Source organism: Ictalurus punctatus, chromosome 25 (assembly GCF_001660625.3).
Source record: "Ictalurus punctatus breed USDA103 chromosome 25, Coco_2.0, whole genome shotgun sequence".
Classification (NCBI taxonomy): domain Eukaryota; kingdom Metazoa; phylum Chordata; class Actinopteri; order Siluriformes; family Ictaluridae; genus Ictalurus; species Ictalurus punctatus.
Genome location: NC_030440.2, coordinates 42,085 through 58,652, shown reverse-complemented (window position 1 = coordinate 58,652; position 16,568 = coordinate 42,085). Strand labels below are relative to the sequence as shown.

Sequence of the window (16,568 nt, the reverse complement as noted above, 5' to 3'; positions counted from 1 at the left end):
GTATTCAGATGCACACACATGCACGTCAGGGTACATAGCGGTCATGGTGCAGGTGAAGGAGCTTCCTAAAGTTCTCGGAGACAACATTATCAAACAGTGCTTTAATGAAAAAGCTACAAAGTCATAGTAAAGACCTTAAACATCTCTTTCACTACAATTGGCTCGATAATATACAGGTGGAAATTTCATGGAGCTCCAAATAATCATCCCCAGACAGGTGAACCATACAAGATTTCATAACATACTCTCAGACTAATCATAAAGAAGGTAAGAGAGTAGCCATCAATCACTTGCAGTTACAAGATAACCTGACAGCAGCAGGGACAATTCCTTTGTTAAAAGAAGAAGAAGAAGAAGCTGCACATCTAAAAGCATTAAGACAAATCACAACTCTTGTGTGACAATATACTCTGGTCAGATGAAACAAAAATAAAACTTTTTGGCAATATGGCACTAATTAAGTGCGTCATGTTTGGAGAAAGAAGGGTTGTGTGCAGGATCTGAAGAACGCCACGTCCACAGTGAAACACAATTTCCCAGGACATATTAGTGGAGAATTTAATATCATCGGCCATGAAACTGAAACTTGGGAGAAGATGGACATTTCAACAAGACAACGAACCCAGACATACAGCCAGAATAACTCAAGAAGTCACTGCATGGTCTTCTGACTTGAATCCCATTGAAAATCTATGGAGGATTTTGAATTTGCGAGTCCAACAGGTGTTTTGCTGAGAGGAATGGGCCAAAATTCAACCACAATGCTGCAAAAACCTAATAACTTCTTACTACAGACATCTCAAAGCTGTAATTGCCAACACCGCTCTGCAACAAAGTACTAATGTTGGTCATTTGTGGTGTCCAAATACTTTTTTTCCCTATCAATTTTCTTTTTAAACATATTTTGGTTTATATTTATGAATACATACTTTTTATGTACAAAATAAACAGACATTATGTGTGTAAATTTTCAATTGGATATTGGATGAACTGGAATAACTTAAATAACTATTTAACTAAAACAAAAGTGTCTGAACCATGTAATATATTTTCCCTCACTGTAAACTTGATATTTGGTTGAGCTGTTCTTCTGTGTTTTGAATTTATAACATGTTTTTTCCCCCCTAAGAACTGTTAAGCAAAACAATACATTAGTATCTTGAAAACCATCTATAGTATTATAACTCCAGAATTATTAAACTCAAAAAGTAGTGTAATACTTACATTTAATATTTTAAATAAATGGGGGGATTTTTTTTTATTTGCACAGCAAAGGTTCAGAATTGTACTGAACTGCACAATAGATTTTTTGCAGTAGTTTGAAAAACCTTTAGATGCCATCTCAACAATAACAGTTTGAAAGGGTTGCACTAAAGAAGCCCTCAGAAACTACAAATGAAAGTGAGTGTGTGGTCAAACTCAAACTTTTTGGCTATGAACTACACTGGGGATGAAAAACATGGAGATGCATAAGTGATGCTTTGAGGCTGTGTTGTGGCTGGTAGTTCCTGTGAATATTGATGCCACCATGTATTCTACTAGTATGAACATTTCAACTTGAACCAGGTTGCCTCTGCCAGGAGGCTAAGATAGAGCCAAAGACAGAGTTTCTAACAACATATAAATCAAAGTTTTGAACTCGTGTAAAAAACAAAAGAAAACTGTCTTAATTGAAGAAGGAATTCCACATGCGCACACAGTTTAAAATTTCTTTATGGAGAAGTGATGTAAGATCCTCTAAAGGAATTATATAACTATATTCGGCAATGGACATTCTCTCCCAGAGACGCATCACCACATATTAATTGTAATGGTGTTACTAATATTAAAGGCAGGGTTTTGCAGGATGGGGGTTGACTATAGATAACCAGTACAAACATCAGCATAATGAGAGATATGAGGGGTAATATATCACAAAAATGCTAAGTGGACTGCTCCACAGTCCACATTTCATACAAATATTTTATTATAGGAATACATTTCCCCAAATAATATATAATACACTTTAGAACGATCTGCTTTCCCCATCTAAAGCGGGTCTACGTATGCAAATACAACATCATATGTGATCTGGTGGCCATTGTTCCAGGTATACAGTGCCTTTTCTTTGGGGTTATAGTCAATTTGAGCAATGTAAGTGGAGTTATTGCCAAAAGGGAGCCGAGGGGTCATTTGTGTTCTGGTATGTGTATCAAAGGCATAGCTCAGATTGTTCTCCCGCTGTTCTCCATGGTGGTCAGTAGCATACAGGACACCACACACGATAAAACAATTTCCATAGCGTTCGCGCCTCAGCCCTGTCCGCCATGTGGTTTCTCGTTGTGTGGTCAGGTCATCCGGGTTTAGACGGCTCAGCACCATCACTTCCTGCAGGTAGCCCTCGTCATCCAGTGCAGCGTAGATCACCCAGAGGCCACTTTCATCTACAGCCAGCTCCACATCCGAGCGGCCTCTCCATCGCCATGATGAAACCTCATCACTCTCCAGTGCAGCGTCATGCAACATGGTCCAGGCAGCCACACTTCGCCGCCGGAGGTCGTACTTGATGATGTCACGTGAGAAAGCACGGTTGAAGAAGAAGGCACCGCCATAGACTGCATGGCCTGTGCCCAGCCAGCTATAGGGCAGCTTATAGGACTTGGTGCAACGACCTGCAATGCAATATTGAGTCAACATTAGTCATTTTAACAAATATTACTAATCAAACAAGTACGAGACGGTGTCCATATTAAAAGTTCCATAATACAAAAATTGTTCAGCCTTCTGTTGCTGCTTATTACATCAACCATTGCATTTTAAGAAGGTTACTAAAATTATTCCTTAACCAAAGGGCTGAAAATGACATTTTCAGCCCTTTGTATCATGTTTTATGGAAATCTTGTCTTTTTTTAACAGAATTATGGAAATGCCTTCATACAAAATAAAATTCAGTCTAATTCTGCTCACTGGATATTCACTGGAAATTACACCTTGTTTAAAGACATCCATGTTCTGAAACTCCAGTAGGTTGTTTCCATAATAATAATTAGCAACATAGATCTTGTTGTCATCAACCATTGGGTCTTTCATCCAGGCACCTTCATTACGACCATATGTGTTGTGTGCTATGGGTTCGGCGATTGTGGCCAATGTGTCCTTGCATTCCCCTGCAAACAAGAAAACAGTACTGTGTACAGTCCTCTTTAACGAGCTTAATATACAGTTCAGGGAAGAATCTGACTTGAACACAATACGCTCCAACTCAACATGTGACCACATGTAATTTACATTTATTCATTTGGCTGATACTTTCATACTTTGATTATTTTTTTTAGGTAAGGTCATACAGTATAAGCCTAAAGTACTGATCCCTTGTACCTAGTATCTACAGTACATCAATCCTGCAAACCAATTACATCTCACCATCCAGTACAATTAAATTTATTCCCAAAATAATCAGGCTGTTTGGATGGTAAAAGAAAATTGTTCAGTTAAGGATCATTTGGAATATCTAAAAAAAAAAAAGAAAAAAAAGAAGAAGAAATCTCTACATTTGAAAATGTGAAATTACTCTCTGTGTGGTCGTATAACTTGTTCTCACGTGTCCGTGTGTTTTTTCTTTTTGTACTCCAGTTTGATCCCACTTCCCAAAAACATGCCGGAACATGGCGTGGTTACTCTAAACTGCCCCTTGGTATGTTTAAATTAGCAAATGAATGGTGATGGACCGGCATTCCATCTAGAGTGTACTCTGCTTCTCGTCCAGTGTCTCTGGTATAGGCAGCCTCTAGGACTAGCTCTGTTATTAATATTACACTGTAGTCAAAAATACTCACACAGTTGCTGTTTTTTTATATCCTGTAGACTCAGTGGTTCATCAATTTTCAAAAGTTAACATTTTTGCATAAATCAAATTTTTTGCATAAAGCAATTTTGCATTCTCAGAACAGGGCACGGGACAGGAATTAAACAGTACCTCAAAATAGGATTGTGACAGTGTAATTCGGGGGCTGTTAGTGAGTTATAAGGCATTTCCAATGAGGGAAAAGTTTCCCATTACCCACCCAAAATTAGGCAATTAAACATCCATTGAGGCAAGATTCCAAACCCACCCATAAAATATTTTTTAAAATAATTGGTTAAATTCATTTTTTTTCTTGTAGTATTGCTGCAGTTAAACTAACAATTAAGAAATTGTAAAACAATAGAGACTTTGTTTACCTGGCTGCCTTTTAGGTTTGTCCTCAACATCCTGAGCCTCCAGAGATTTAATGATCTTTTGTTTTAGGTCTTTCTGTTTTCTAAACAAACTAATGCTGTGTGTGTTGTGTTTGTTGTGTTTGGCATTGATAATAGTTGTAGTGGTACTATTGACCAGTCTGTTTGTGGTTACTGATGCAGTTGTGCTGGAATCAATTTCACTCTCATTTACATGTGATGTAGTAAGAATGATAGTTTTTTCTGTATTGCCAGAGTCTGTGGTAGTAGCTGTCGTCCCAGCACTGGTTTTCATGTGGCTTCCCTCATCTGTGACTGTCCTGGAATAAGTTTCTGGAATAATACTAGTTTGACTCTGAGTGGACGCCGATGGTGTTGCACTTGACAGTGTATTTTGTTCAATGGCCTGACTGAAGGTCTCGCTGGAAATGGTTCCAATGTTGTGGGTTTGTTGATTTAAAGTTTTCATAGAGACCTCTGACTGACTGATTATAGCAGCTGTTGTGTTTGGTATGATGTTTCCAGTCATTTCTGAAGAAGCTGAATTAGACTTCATCAAGTGACTTGAAGTTGATTCTATGTTCAGCATCATCTGAGAAGTGGTATTCTCCTCTCTTTCTTCCTCTATTCCAGGGGGTGTTTGAGGTGTGGTGTGTGTTGTGGGCCAAAAGGCTCTGAAATTATCTGTGGTCGCTGAGGACTGTAAGGATCTGAGCTTGGTGAAGCTTTCTGTGGTGGGCTGGAGGTTTTTTCCCAATGCAAGCCCTGAATTATTAAGCATTTTCATCTTCACAGATAGAGAAGAGTCAGATTCTTCCAGCTGAGGCTTGTGCACACTTTGTGTCACTGTACTATCCTGAGTCGGAATCTTGGGTTTAGCTGAAACTGGCCAAGGTCTGGTCACAGATCTGAATGAAGGCGTACTGAGAGGAAGAAGTTCCTCCTCTGTAAAGAGATCTACAGAGCCGTCACCACTGTGGCTTTCATCTTCACCAACTACAGGAAGGAATTAAACAATAATAATATATTAATGATAATAATAATAAATTATTATAATAACCTTTTTTGTACCTTATGAACAGCTTCTGGATTCAATTTTGAGGGCTCACTGAAAAGTTTGATGAGGATGAAAATGATGGAAATCATATGCTAGGAACATTTACCAATCCACTTAAACACAAATTTCAGTCTTTGGACCGACAAGTTAGACAGCACTTTCCACCACCATCATCAAATTATTTGGGGAAACATCTGAAAAAATGGTGCTCCATACCTCCAGTACAGTTCCACAGTGTCCTGTAGAATCTGTGCACATCGGTTCTGAGATCAGCGATCATGAAATCATGTAAGCTTCTGGTGTTATCAATTTGGAAAAGGAACACAAGCTGCCATTTGGATCCATGGCAGTTCAACTGTATGACCAAATGTGGAGCATGCAGTCAACATGAGCCTCCACTATGTCCTGGACCATCTGGACAATACTGGTGTCTATGCCAATCCTTTTTGTGGACTTTAGCCCCACTTACATTACTTTACAATACTTACAATACTTTATTGCCATAAAACAAATGCATGCCATGCCTCTTCACTTGGATGCTCCAAATGAAACCTGTCACTGGATTCCTAACTAACTAACAGATAGAAGACAGTATGGGCAGATCAAGACTATTACAGCCTATCAACCAGCATGGGTGCACCACAGGGGTGCTTACTTTGCTATATTATACTCCTTGTGTACAAATGATTGCATTTCTCTATGTCCCTCAGTCCAACCCATCAAATTTGCAGCCGATGCCACTATAGTGGCTCTCATAAAGGACACTGGTACAGTAAGTCTGACGGCCACAGGTAAGTAACTTCAGGTTATGACCGTAACCCCGTTCTCTGATAGCATGAATGAATTATCTCGCTATAGGACACACCCCTTCGCACTGTCCCACAGAAGCACTACTGCATTACACTAGCAAGGATTGGCTGGCAGACGTGATGTGTGAGATGTGAAGGCAGGGCTAACATCTGCCTTATAATCCTTGGCAGTCTGTATTATTTTGGCAATCTGCCGTATAATCCTTAGTCTGCCAGCTAGACAGTATACACAAACACACTTCTTCCTTGTTCTACACAAGGAGGGGAGGTCCATTATGTGGTCCACAGCTGGTCAGAATTCCTCATGCCTGCTGTCTCCTATCCTGTCCTTCAGAAACAAAGGAAGGAGGATAGAAAGCCAATAACATAATTGGCTGGCACATGAGTAGTGTGTCAAAAACTTTGGCATGAAAGTATGTTTAGGTTTCAGCAAGACCTGAACCTTACCAGTCACACCAAGAGAAATTCCTATACATGTATGTACATCTCTGATAATATTGGCAAGTAAAGTATGTTCTGATTCACGTGGTGGCCCAACACCTTACTTCTTAAAATCATGTTTGGAGAGGGCTATGGAAAAATATATTTTCAAAATCATATTTAATATTATGTCATGATATTTTTGTAGATAAATTGTAAAATAGGTGTATTTTCCTACTTATTTCTACTCAAGAAGCATGGAGATGGCCAACTAGCATACGTGGATAACAGACTTTTAGCATGGTCAATAATTCAGTTATGAAAATGCAGTCTTTTCTAGATGCATCTGTCTTTATTTAGAATATGTAGTAAAAGGATTGTATTTACTTACTGTTCTCATCTGCCTCTGTCTCATCCTCCGGGTCAGATTTGTAGTATGTGATCCCCCTAACAATCAACTTTGGGTGCTGCTGCCTCCCATGACGTTCTTGTTCCTGTAAAGCTTTAACATCTTCTGGTCCAGGTCCAGTCCTTTTTAACAGGCCTCCCACAAACTTCTCCTCATACTTACTCTGTCCAAATCACAGGTCATATCACATGTGGGATTGTAGCTGGGGAGCAAGGATGGTTATGCCACCTTGCACCTAACACACACCATTCAGTCTTAGATGCTTTTTGGCACATTTTATTTAACACAGACAATGATTTAGCTGTATCCTTGTACTATATTAATTTTATCAATATGGAATTCACAAAATTGCGCAAAAAACCCCCAAAAAACTGTAGACATATGCAGGGGTGGAAAACGTACTAAGAAATTATACTCATGAGAAAATAGAGTGTAATAATCTTACTCAATTAAAAGTGGAAATATCCAGCCAAAGAAAATGTACAGAAAGTAAAAATCTAAAAATTGCTGCTTTTAAATGTACTGCAGGGCCAGAGACATATCTGCAGTTCTCACCTGGTTTCCTGCTGAAGCTAAGCAGGATTGAGCTTGGCCAGTATCTGGATGGGAGACCTTGTGGGGAATATTAAGGTTGCTGCTGCAAGTGGTATTAGTGAAGCCAGCAGGCGGTGGTTGCCCTGTGGTCTGTGTGGGTCCTAATGCCCTGGCATAGTGACTGGGACTGTAAAAACAGGACTGGGTTCCTGAATCTCTGTGATCAGTAATAATCCCATGACTCTTCTGGTAAAGAGTTAGGGTATAGTCATGGTGAAATTCCCACAGTGGCCCCTACCTATTATGGCCCCCTGATAATCATCATCTCTCCTCGCCACCATCAGCTGGTGTGTGATGGGAGTTCTGGCGCACTATGGCTGTGGTCTCATCATCCAAGTGGATGTTATACACTGGTGGTTGAGGAGATTTCCCCCAATACAATGTAAAGCGCTTTGAGGTCCTAGAAATTTGCTATATTATTATTATTAAGTAAATGTTTTCAACTGATTAAATTAAGTTTTCATGTGAAAAGTGAGTCTTATTACTTATCTGAAAAATATTAGGAGATGATATTCATTTTAAAGCAACTACAGATTTGCCTGAGAAAAAAAAATCAATCTCTGTAAGTTTGCTGGTCATATGCATAACTAATGCTATGTAGTTTAATAATAAATTAATCAGTAGTAAAATCTGACTTAATGCCTAGCTAATTATATTAGTTACCTGCATCAATGCTAGTTTAACCTGGCATTAGCAAATAAAACAGGCTAACTTAGTTCAAATGTTAGCAAAATGTCAGTTAATGTTAGCAAATTAGCTAAATTGACCTCAACATCACTTATTTTTTTTTAATTAGACAGTTCACGTAGAGAGTTAAAGTAGAGGGTTTATGCCTTTATTTTGTTCTTGTTTTATTATACAAGTCTTTGCTTACTCCAGCATACTGAAACATTTTACTGAGGTAAGGGCTATGGACACTCATCCTCAAGTTCCACACTGCGGTGTACTGGATTATCCATATTCAAATAGCTATGACTTGTGTAGAATTTCAGAGTTGATACGAATTGTTACGATTCTTGATCACTTTTCTCTACACTGATGAACTTGATTGGATGCTAAACTGAACTCAGATGATTGCCCGTTCACTGTCATTAGCTGCACGAGCAAGAAGAGAGCTTTGAAGGTCTAAGTAAAAATGTAAGGAGTGAACGTTTTTTTTTTTTTTAAATCATACTTAGAATTAAAATAAGTAGGAGTACAAGTATTCAATTTCAATAATATAAATTGGCCAAAATAATGCACAAGTATAGTAAGGAAGTACAATGACTCAAGTATTTTCCCACCCCTGGATGTATGCTGCTACTGTGTTAGAATCTGCCCACCTCTGTATGCTGATAAGCTGCAGCTTCACTACTCTTCTCATTCTCTTTCTTTCTGCTCTCCTGCCATGGTGGAGTTGTGGGCGTGGGTAGGACTGCTCTTATTTCTGCTTCTGGAGGCACACTCTCTACCTTAGTCTTCTCAGTAGTCTGGTTTTGAAATAATACCTGAAGTGTAGGACACAAAACAACCATTAATGTGAATATGTTAATTAAAGTTATAAATAACTGTTTATGAGGGTGCACAGTGGCTTAGTAGTTAGCATGTCTGCCACTGCCCATGCTGTGCCGGTTTCCTCCGGGTACTTCGGTTTCCTCCCCCAGTACAAAGATATGCATGGTAGGCTTGTCGTGTGGGTGGGTGTGTGAATGTGTACGTGATTGTGTCCTGTGATGGATTGGCACCCTGTCCAGGATGTATCCCGCCTTATGCCCCTTGCCTCCTGGTATAGGCTCCAGGTTCCCCGTGACCCTGATGGATAAGTGCTATAGAAAATGGATGGGTAACCGTTTATGCTCTGCTATTGCCTCAAATCAAAATAAGTAATTAATGACACGGATTTGTGCACAAAGGAATTATTAACTAGGCACAGAAATGTTTTAATTAAAAAAAACAAAGAGGAAAGAAAAATTTAACACCTCCCAAGACAACAACAGTCATGGTGGCATACTGGTATGCAGGAGAGAGTAATATGAGAGTTAAATAAAATGACAAGTTTATTATTTTAATGTCATTTAGTTATGAGTAAGGAATACATGCACAAACATTTTTTAAATGCCAGTAAGTTGCCTGCCAAAGAGACACTTAACTGTGCATGACTTCTTACATAACCTACCACAGTTGTAAATACAGACAGCTTTAAATATAGTGTTTCTAATAGTAGAAGTGATCAAAGCAGTCCCAATGATGGTCTTAATTTGTGTATCACCAGAAAAAAAGACTTTTCTGGCTTACATTAAACATAGATGCATTTTAAACATTCATTCATTCATTCACTCATTCATCTTCAGTAACCACTTTATCAGGGTCCTGGTCATGGTGGATGCAGAGCCTATCCTGGGAACACTGGGCATAATTCACCTAACTGTTTTGGGGAGGTGGGAGGAAACCAAAGCAGATACATGGAGAAAGTTTGCTAATATTTGTTAATAGAGAATCTATGACAGACACGTTCAGAGCTATAGGAATAGGTAAATACATTTTACATTAACCTAATTCAGCTAACATATTTATCCAAAGCAATTTACAATTGAGACAGGATTACAACTGAGCAGCTGAGTGTTAAGGACCGTACTCAAGGGCCCAACAGTGGCAGCTTAACAGTGATGGGATTTGAACTTGTGACATTGCACAAGGTAGCCCAAAGTTTTAGACACTGCTTAAATAAAGAGTGACTTACCAAGATCAGGATTTGATTCAATGCTTTACAGGTCCAGTATGACAGGGTTGAAATGCTTTATGTATTACGTTAATAAAAGAATCACCACTGGGAATTGAACCCAGGCTGCACTGGGGAATCCCAGCCACCAGACCATCACAGAGATGAACAGTAGTACTGACTACCCAAGATACCAGTGTGATGATTGAATATGATGAAAAGCAATGAGTAATAAGCCACGTCAGGGGGATTATAGTGATTTTATCATGGGGTAAGGGCACAACACGAAGCCCACAATGGAAACACGCTCTCAGGTTGCTTATTTCATTTATTAAAAGGACGACAAAAAGAAAATGATTTTTAAAAATCCAGTGTTCATTAGACTATTTAATTTAATTTGAATAATATTCATAATAATCAATTATTCCACCAGGTTATGTAGAATGTTGACAGTAATCTTTGTCTGCTAAACAACATAACTGTCATATCACAGTGACTACATTTCCCATCCTGCATTGCAGCCTACAAACATGGCCGCCATGGACCGCAATTCCCAGAACACTCACTTTCATTCTAATCACGCACACCTGCATCCAAACTCACACACTCACACCACACATAAAAGAGTCTGTTTGAACACCAAGTCTTTGCGAAGTTACGCTTAGTTGCCTACTGTCTCTGTCTTTACCAAGCCTTATATCGCTTCTGTTTATTCTGGTGTTTTGACTTAGCTTACGTTTATGACTTTGTCTCTTTTCCCTGCCCTGTTTGTGCTGTTTGCCTGATCGCCTGACCTCTGCATGTTCATGATTATTGTCTCTGCCTTATCCTTTGGACTTATTGTTTTTGGATTAAAATACCTAACCTCCACTTACTTCTGTGTCAGCCTCCATTACGTGACAATAACAGACATTCACTGATTCTCAAGAAGTCAGCACGATACATTAAGAGCCGGGGGGTGTAAACTTTTGAGCAGGACGATCAGTGTAAATTCTTATTTTCTTTAAAGATCTTATTTTTATCATTTAGTACTGCCTTCAGAAGCTACATAAGATATTTACATGTTTCAGAAGATGAAATAATAACAAATTACACCAATCATCCTGTTTAAAAGTTTACACCCCCTGGCTCTTAATGCATCGTTATTGAGCATCAGTGAATATTTGCACCTCGTGTAGTAGTTGTGTATGAGTACCTCAGTTGTCCTCAGTGTGAAAAGATGGGTCTCAGCATCATATAGTTACTGTTGGAAAGGGCTCAAATATTCAGAAGATGCTGGAAAAGTAAAGAATGTGCAGGACCTGGAGGATTTTTCTGAAGAACAGTGGGCAGTTTAACTGCTCAGGACAAACAAGGGACTCATGAAGAACTATCACAAAACATAATCACAGCCGTTGATCATCCATTTAACGACACATAGTATTAATAATCGAGCGTGTGTAAACTTTTTGAACTGGTTCATTTGTGTAAATTCAATTATTATTGTGTCTTGTGTAAACATCTGTTATGTGAAAAAGCTTATTCAGGACAGTACTAAATAGAAAACTAAATGCAATTTTTATGATCCCTCTTATTTTTTAAAACATTATTAACATTTTGCAGATTCTCCGGAGGGAGAATTTTTATTTAAATTTTTTAATTTTAATTTTTTTTTTTTTTTTTAATCTGATTTCAGAACCGAAACGATCCATTTTATAATGCCTATTTTGGATTCCAATTTCAGTTTCTAACTAATCAGAGTCAATAAACCAACTATAATAGGCTTGTATTGAGCTTTACAGTGTATTCATAACAAAGTGTGACAATCTTTTGTCGACTTCCCCCTCCAAGTGAATTTTGATCAAATGATTCAATCCACTTCACAAGTTCATAGTTTAAATGTGGCTAAATCAAACATAACTGTGATTCACTCAGATATCCTATACAAACGTATGAGAAACCAAAACAGAGTAAAAAGAAAACACTTAATTTTTCTCTATATCCATTTTCTAAACTCACCCTCTCGATGTTGGCCACCCGCTCCAGCAGCTCGGCAGTGAGTGTTAGCTTAAGCAGCTTCAACAGCTCCTCCAGCAAGTCCGTTACTGCCAGGAGCTGTAAGGATAAAGCAAAATCTGTCACAACAAAGCCTGGGACAAACCTTGCCAGCTCATCTCACACTTGAGCACTTGAGTATGTTTTAGCATTGTTCTCAAACCATCGTAATGATAGGAAGAGCGATGTTTTAATGGATCCATATGGATCCAGCCTACACAAGTTATACAGTATGTATGTACTGTGTGTATGGGCGACAAAGCAAAAAAGTAAATGTGGTGCTGGACCACCAGAACAGCTTCAAGGTGCCTTGGTACAAAAATGCCACTCCCATCAGGATAGAAATGTTTCATCATCGAATAATATAGTCAGAATAACTTTGTATTGTTTTGCAGTGACCTTTTCTATTTTAGGGGACAAGTGAGCCCAAACATGCTAGCAAAGTTCCTCCCAAACCAGAACAGAGCCACTGGACTCTGTAGGGTATCACTGTAGGGGCTAGGTATTAAGGCCTGTACTGTTCAACTGGTGTATGCACATGTGCTCTTGTAGTTGTGGATGAACTGTTCTTGCTGATTGTCTGATCATATCCTACATTCTCAGTCACCTGGAGAACAGTTGCTTTTCTGTTCTTCCTTACATGTCACAGAAGTGCACAAACATCACAGTCATTGGAAGTGTGCATTTCCAACCCTAATTTTGCCTCTGTTCACCACCACAATGGATTTAAAATGAAGCAATCAAGATGCGATTTTTTAATTCAAGGGGTTGAACAAAAATGTTGCATTAACCATTTAGGAATTACAGCCATTTTTTTTTACGGGCTCAAAAGTAATTGGACAAGCCTACATAATTATAAATATAAGGATTATTTTTAATACTTGGACAGCCTGAAGTCTGGAACCCATTGACCACCAAATGCTGAGTTTCCTCCCTTGAGATGTTCTGCCAGGTCTTTACTGCAGCCGCCTTCAGTTGCTGTTTGTTTGTGGGTCTTTCTGCCTTCAGTTTTGTCTTCAGTGAGTGAAAAGCAGCTCAGCTGCCTTGAGGTCAGGTGACTGATAGCCATTTAAGAGCATTCCATTTCTTTGCCTTAGGAAGCTCTTGGGTTGTTTTCGCTATATGTTTTGGGTCATTATCCATCTGTACTGTGAAGCACCGTCCTACAGGTTTGCAGCATTTGACTGAATCTGAGCAGAAAATAAAGCTCTATATACTTCAGAATTCCTCCTGCTCCTTCTATCAGCAGTCACATCATCAATAAACACCAGTGATCCAGTTCCACTGGCAGCCGTACATGCCCACGCCATAACACTTCCTCCACCATGTTTGACAGATGAGGTGGTATGCTTTGGATCATGAGCCCTTCCTTTCCTTCTCCATACTTTTCTCTTCCCATCATTCTGGTACAAGTTCATCTTGGATTCATCGCTCCAAATAATCTTGTTCCAGAACTGGGCAGGCTTTTCTGGATGTGTTTCCTTTTTTTTTTTTTTTAGCACAGTCTAATCTGGCCTTTCTGTTCTCGAATGTTACCATTGGAGGTAATTTCCTTAATGAAGGTATCTCTTGATTGTAGACTAGGACAATGATAGACCATTTATCTCCTTAATTTGTCATGAAATAATGGGGAAACAGGTCACACCTGGCCATGAAACTGCTCATCAGTCAGTTGTCCGATTATGTTTGAGCCTATGAAAATGGACAGTTAATGCAATATTTTTGTTAAACTCCTTGAATTAAAGCTGAAAATCTACATTTTAAACACATCTTGATTGCTTCCAATCCATTGTGGTGGTGTACAGAGACAATATTGCAACACGTATTGGTCAATGTCAAATACTTATGGAAACTGTAAATGCCCTTTATTGACTGTTTGTATGGAATCACAGTTTCAGTTGAGTAGAATTTGTGCTTGAAGCTCCTTCCATGCCTCAATAAAGAACCACCATCTTAAGTCACTTGGATCTTTTTTCTTGCCATTTTGACCCAATATGTTAGTTAGCTGAGCCCAATCAACATTTTATATATGCCACAGTGTATGGTAGTATGTTATAAATGCACCTGTCTGGGGACATCTGCACTCATTATGTGAGTCCATTTATTTATTTAGGTTTTGCCTGTAATATGTCATCCATCTGTATATGGTAATCTACATGGTAATCACACCATAACTACAAGTCTGGACACATTGTGCAAATTGCTTAGGTATGTAAACAAGGGAAAATCTATTGTTAGTTTACTTACTATTGGACTTGGAAACACCTTTATTGGATACACTTACCTTGTAGCTACACTCATTGGCCATATCACATATACGTACCTACTGTACATGTACTTGTGATATACTGTTCTTAAATATCGCCCATCTTTTGCTATGCACAATTCACCAGCCTCTATTCTCTCAATCAATGAAAAGAAAGTACCACTGACAAGACAATACTATATTTAGGCGCTGCACCACTATGTCTCGGTGAAGCAGTGACAGTGACATGGTAGTGTGTATTGAGCTTTTACGAGTGTCTCAGTGTTGCTTAGACACCTCAGTGTTACTGTTGGTTTAAGTACAGTCCACTATCCAAAAACATCCAGCCAACAGCAGTCAAAAACTGCCACCAATTAGGCGCTAAAGGGCAATTAAGACAAATAGAGCCTATAAAATGAGCTATAGGTGTATGCTGGTGTATGCAAAATGTCTATAAGTGAATATACCCACAACACTGATTATGCTTGTACCAGTGCAGCACACACTACTTGGGCCATTGCTGTGCTGAGATGGTCCTGTGGTAGTCACTTTCCGGGAGGAGGGAGAGGGGCCCAATAGCTGGGCTGACTGCAGTAATTGCATACAATATAGTACAGTACTACAGTACAAAGGGCACCTGTACAGTACGCTCTGTGTACATTATAAAGTGGCCAGAGTGTATAGCCTTAATCCTGTTGGTGATGGCTCAACACTGGGAATTTTAGGCAACTCTTTTTAATCCACTTGGTGTCACCTTGTCATTTTCTCTGGCGGCTTGCTTGAACTTTTTCTCTCTCAAGCCTTCCTCGCAGGGCGGCTGCGCTGGCTGTGGAGTTGCTGCGCATGCGCACTTGCAGCCGGGTCCAGACGCGTCGCTCTGCACCTTGTAGGACTCCGGAGGGCGCGCGCTCCTGCCCAAGACTCTGACAACACATTTACAGCCAGAGTCAGCGCCTCTCTCTTTGTCATAATCAGCCAGCAGCTACAAAGAGAAGAGGACGCACGGGTACAGTACATTTTCCACCAAGCCATGATCAATGCACAATAATGCACAAGTTCGCTAAGGAGCAGTGCATGCACAAAACATCATAAAACCCAGGAGCATCGGTTAATAATTAATCTATCATACATTCATTACGGGGAAAAATAACTGAATAATGAATGGCGTTGTTTCTCACCTCAATCCAAACGTTACCCTGATCTTCAAGCTCAGCTTCTAGAGTTTTGTTTTGTCCGCTTTTCTCCTCCTGAGGTGCTCGAGGTGCGGCTGAAGAGTAAGCGATTAACACCAGGCACCAAAATCCCACTTTCTCCATTTTGCAGAGCAACAAAACCTTTATTCTACACCGTAAACAAAATCTTTCGGGGGAAAAAAGCGTGGCAGTGAAGGTAAGTTAGGCTCTAATTCTTTCGTTTATCACAGAGAAGATGTTTCGTGTATCTCAGTATATTGCGCTCTTCTGGTCCAGTCCAGATGAAAAACGACAGGGATTAGACAGTTCAATGTCGTTAATGTCGTCCATATGATCAGGTGCGCGATCTGCCTGCTGTATGAAGGAAAAAAAGACTGAAACAGCCTATTCCAGCTGAGAGACAGTGAAGAGGGCAGGCTGGAAGGACTGGTGGGGACACATTGCCTAGTGGGTGGCAACGGGGGATTGCGCCAAGGACTGCACCACAGTTCGTTCAGTAGTAGTTCATCACGATAGCCTAATTTGCAGATGAGCCCTATAACAGCATGCCGACTAGTCAAAATAAGTGCTAATTGTTTTAATAAATTCCTGCATTTTCAAGATCCGACCATCATTTTGGCCGGCAAGGTATTTTAATATACACGCACCCATCGTGCGCACTAGTGGAAGTCCCATAGCGCCATCTTCTGCGTGTTTTTTTTTTTTATTATTATTATTATTATTTTTTTTTTATTATTGCACACAGCCATGAACTAGAGAGATTTTATAGCCTATTAGTTGCTGTTGTGCAACTACTCACTTAAATGAGAATTTTTTGCCTTACTATTAATAGGCCTATTAGTTTACACAAAAATGATTTACACCTTTTTTTGAAAATGTTTTTTCTTTGTTTTTCATGGTACAAACAGGTCA

The 16,568-nt window shown here is 39.4% G+C and overlaps 1 protein-coding gene across 3 annotated transcripts; it reads right to left on the bottom strand.

Moving 5' to 3' along the window:
* Positions 1–81: 81 nt before the first annotated feature.
* olfml2ba (olfactomedin-like 2Ba) lies at positions 82–16,261 on the bottom strand. Of its 3 annotated transcripts, none has more exons than XM_017455893.3 (8): positions 15,642–16,251; positions 15,218–15,445; positions 12,183–12,278; positions 8,809–8,973; positions 6,875–7,055; positions 4,201–5,193; positions 2,970–3,146; positions 82–2,651 (listed from the first exon to the last, which is right to left on the bottom strand). In XM_017455893.3, exons 1-8 carry the CDS (start codon positions 15,777–15,779, stop codon positions 2,029–2,031), a joined length of 2,601 nt encoding a protein of 866 aa, XP_017311382.2. In that variant the 5' UTR covers positions 15,780–16,251; the 3' UTR covers positions 82–2,028. The 3 variants fall into 3 exon arrangements, with proteins under 3 accessions (XP_017311382.2, XP_017311383.2, XP_017311384.2); XM_017455895.3 differs by having other exon boundaries at positions 2,276–2,651; positions 2,947–3,146; positions 15,642–16,261; XM_017455894.3 differs by lacking the exons at positions 15,218–15,445; positions 15,642–16,251 and adding an exon at positions 14,935–15,171.
* Between the last annotated feature and the right edge of the window lie 307 nt (positions 16,262–16,568).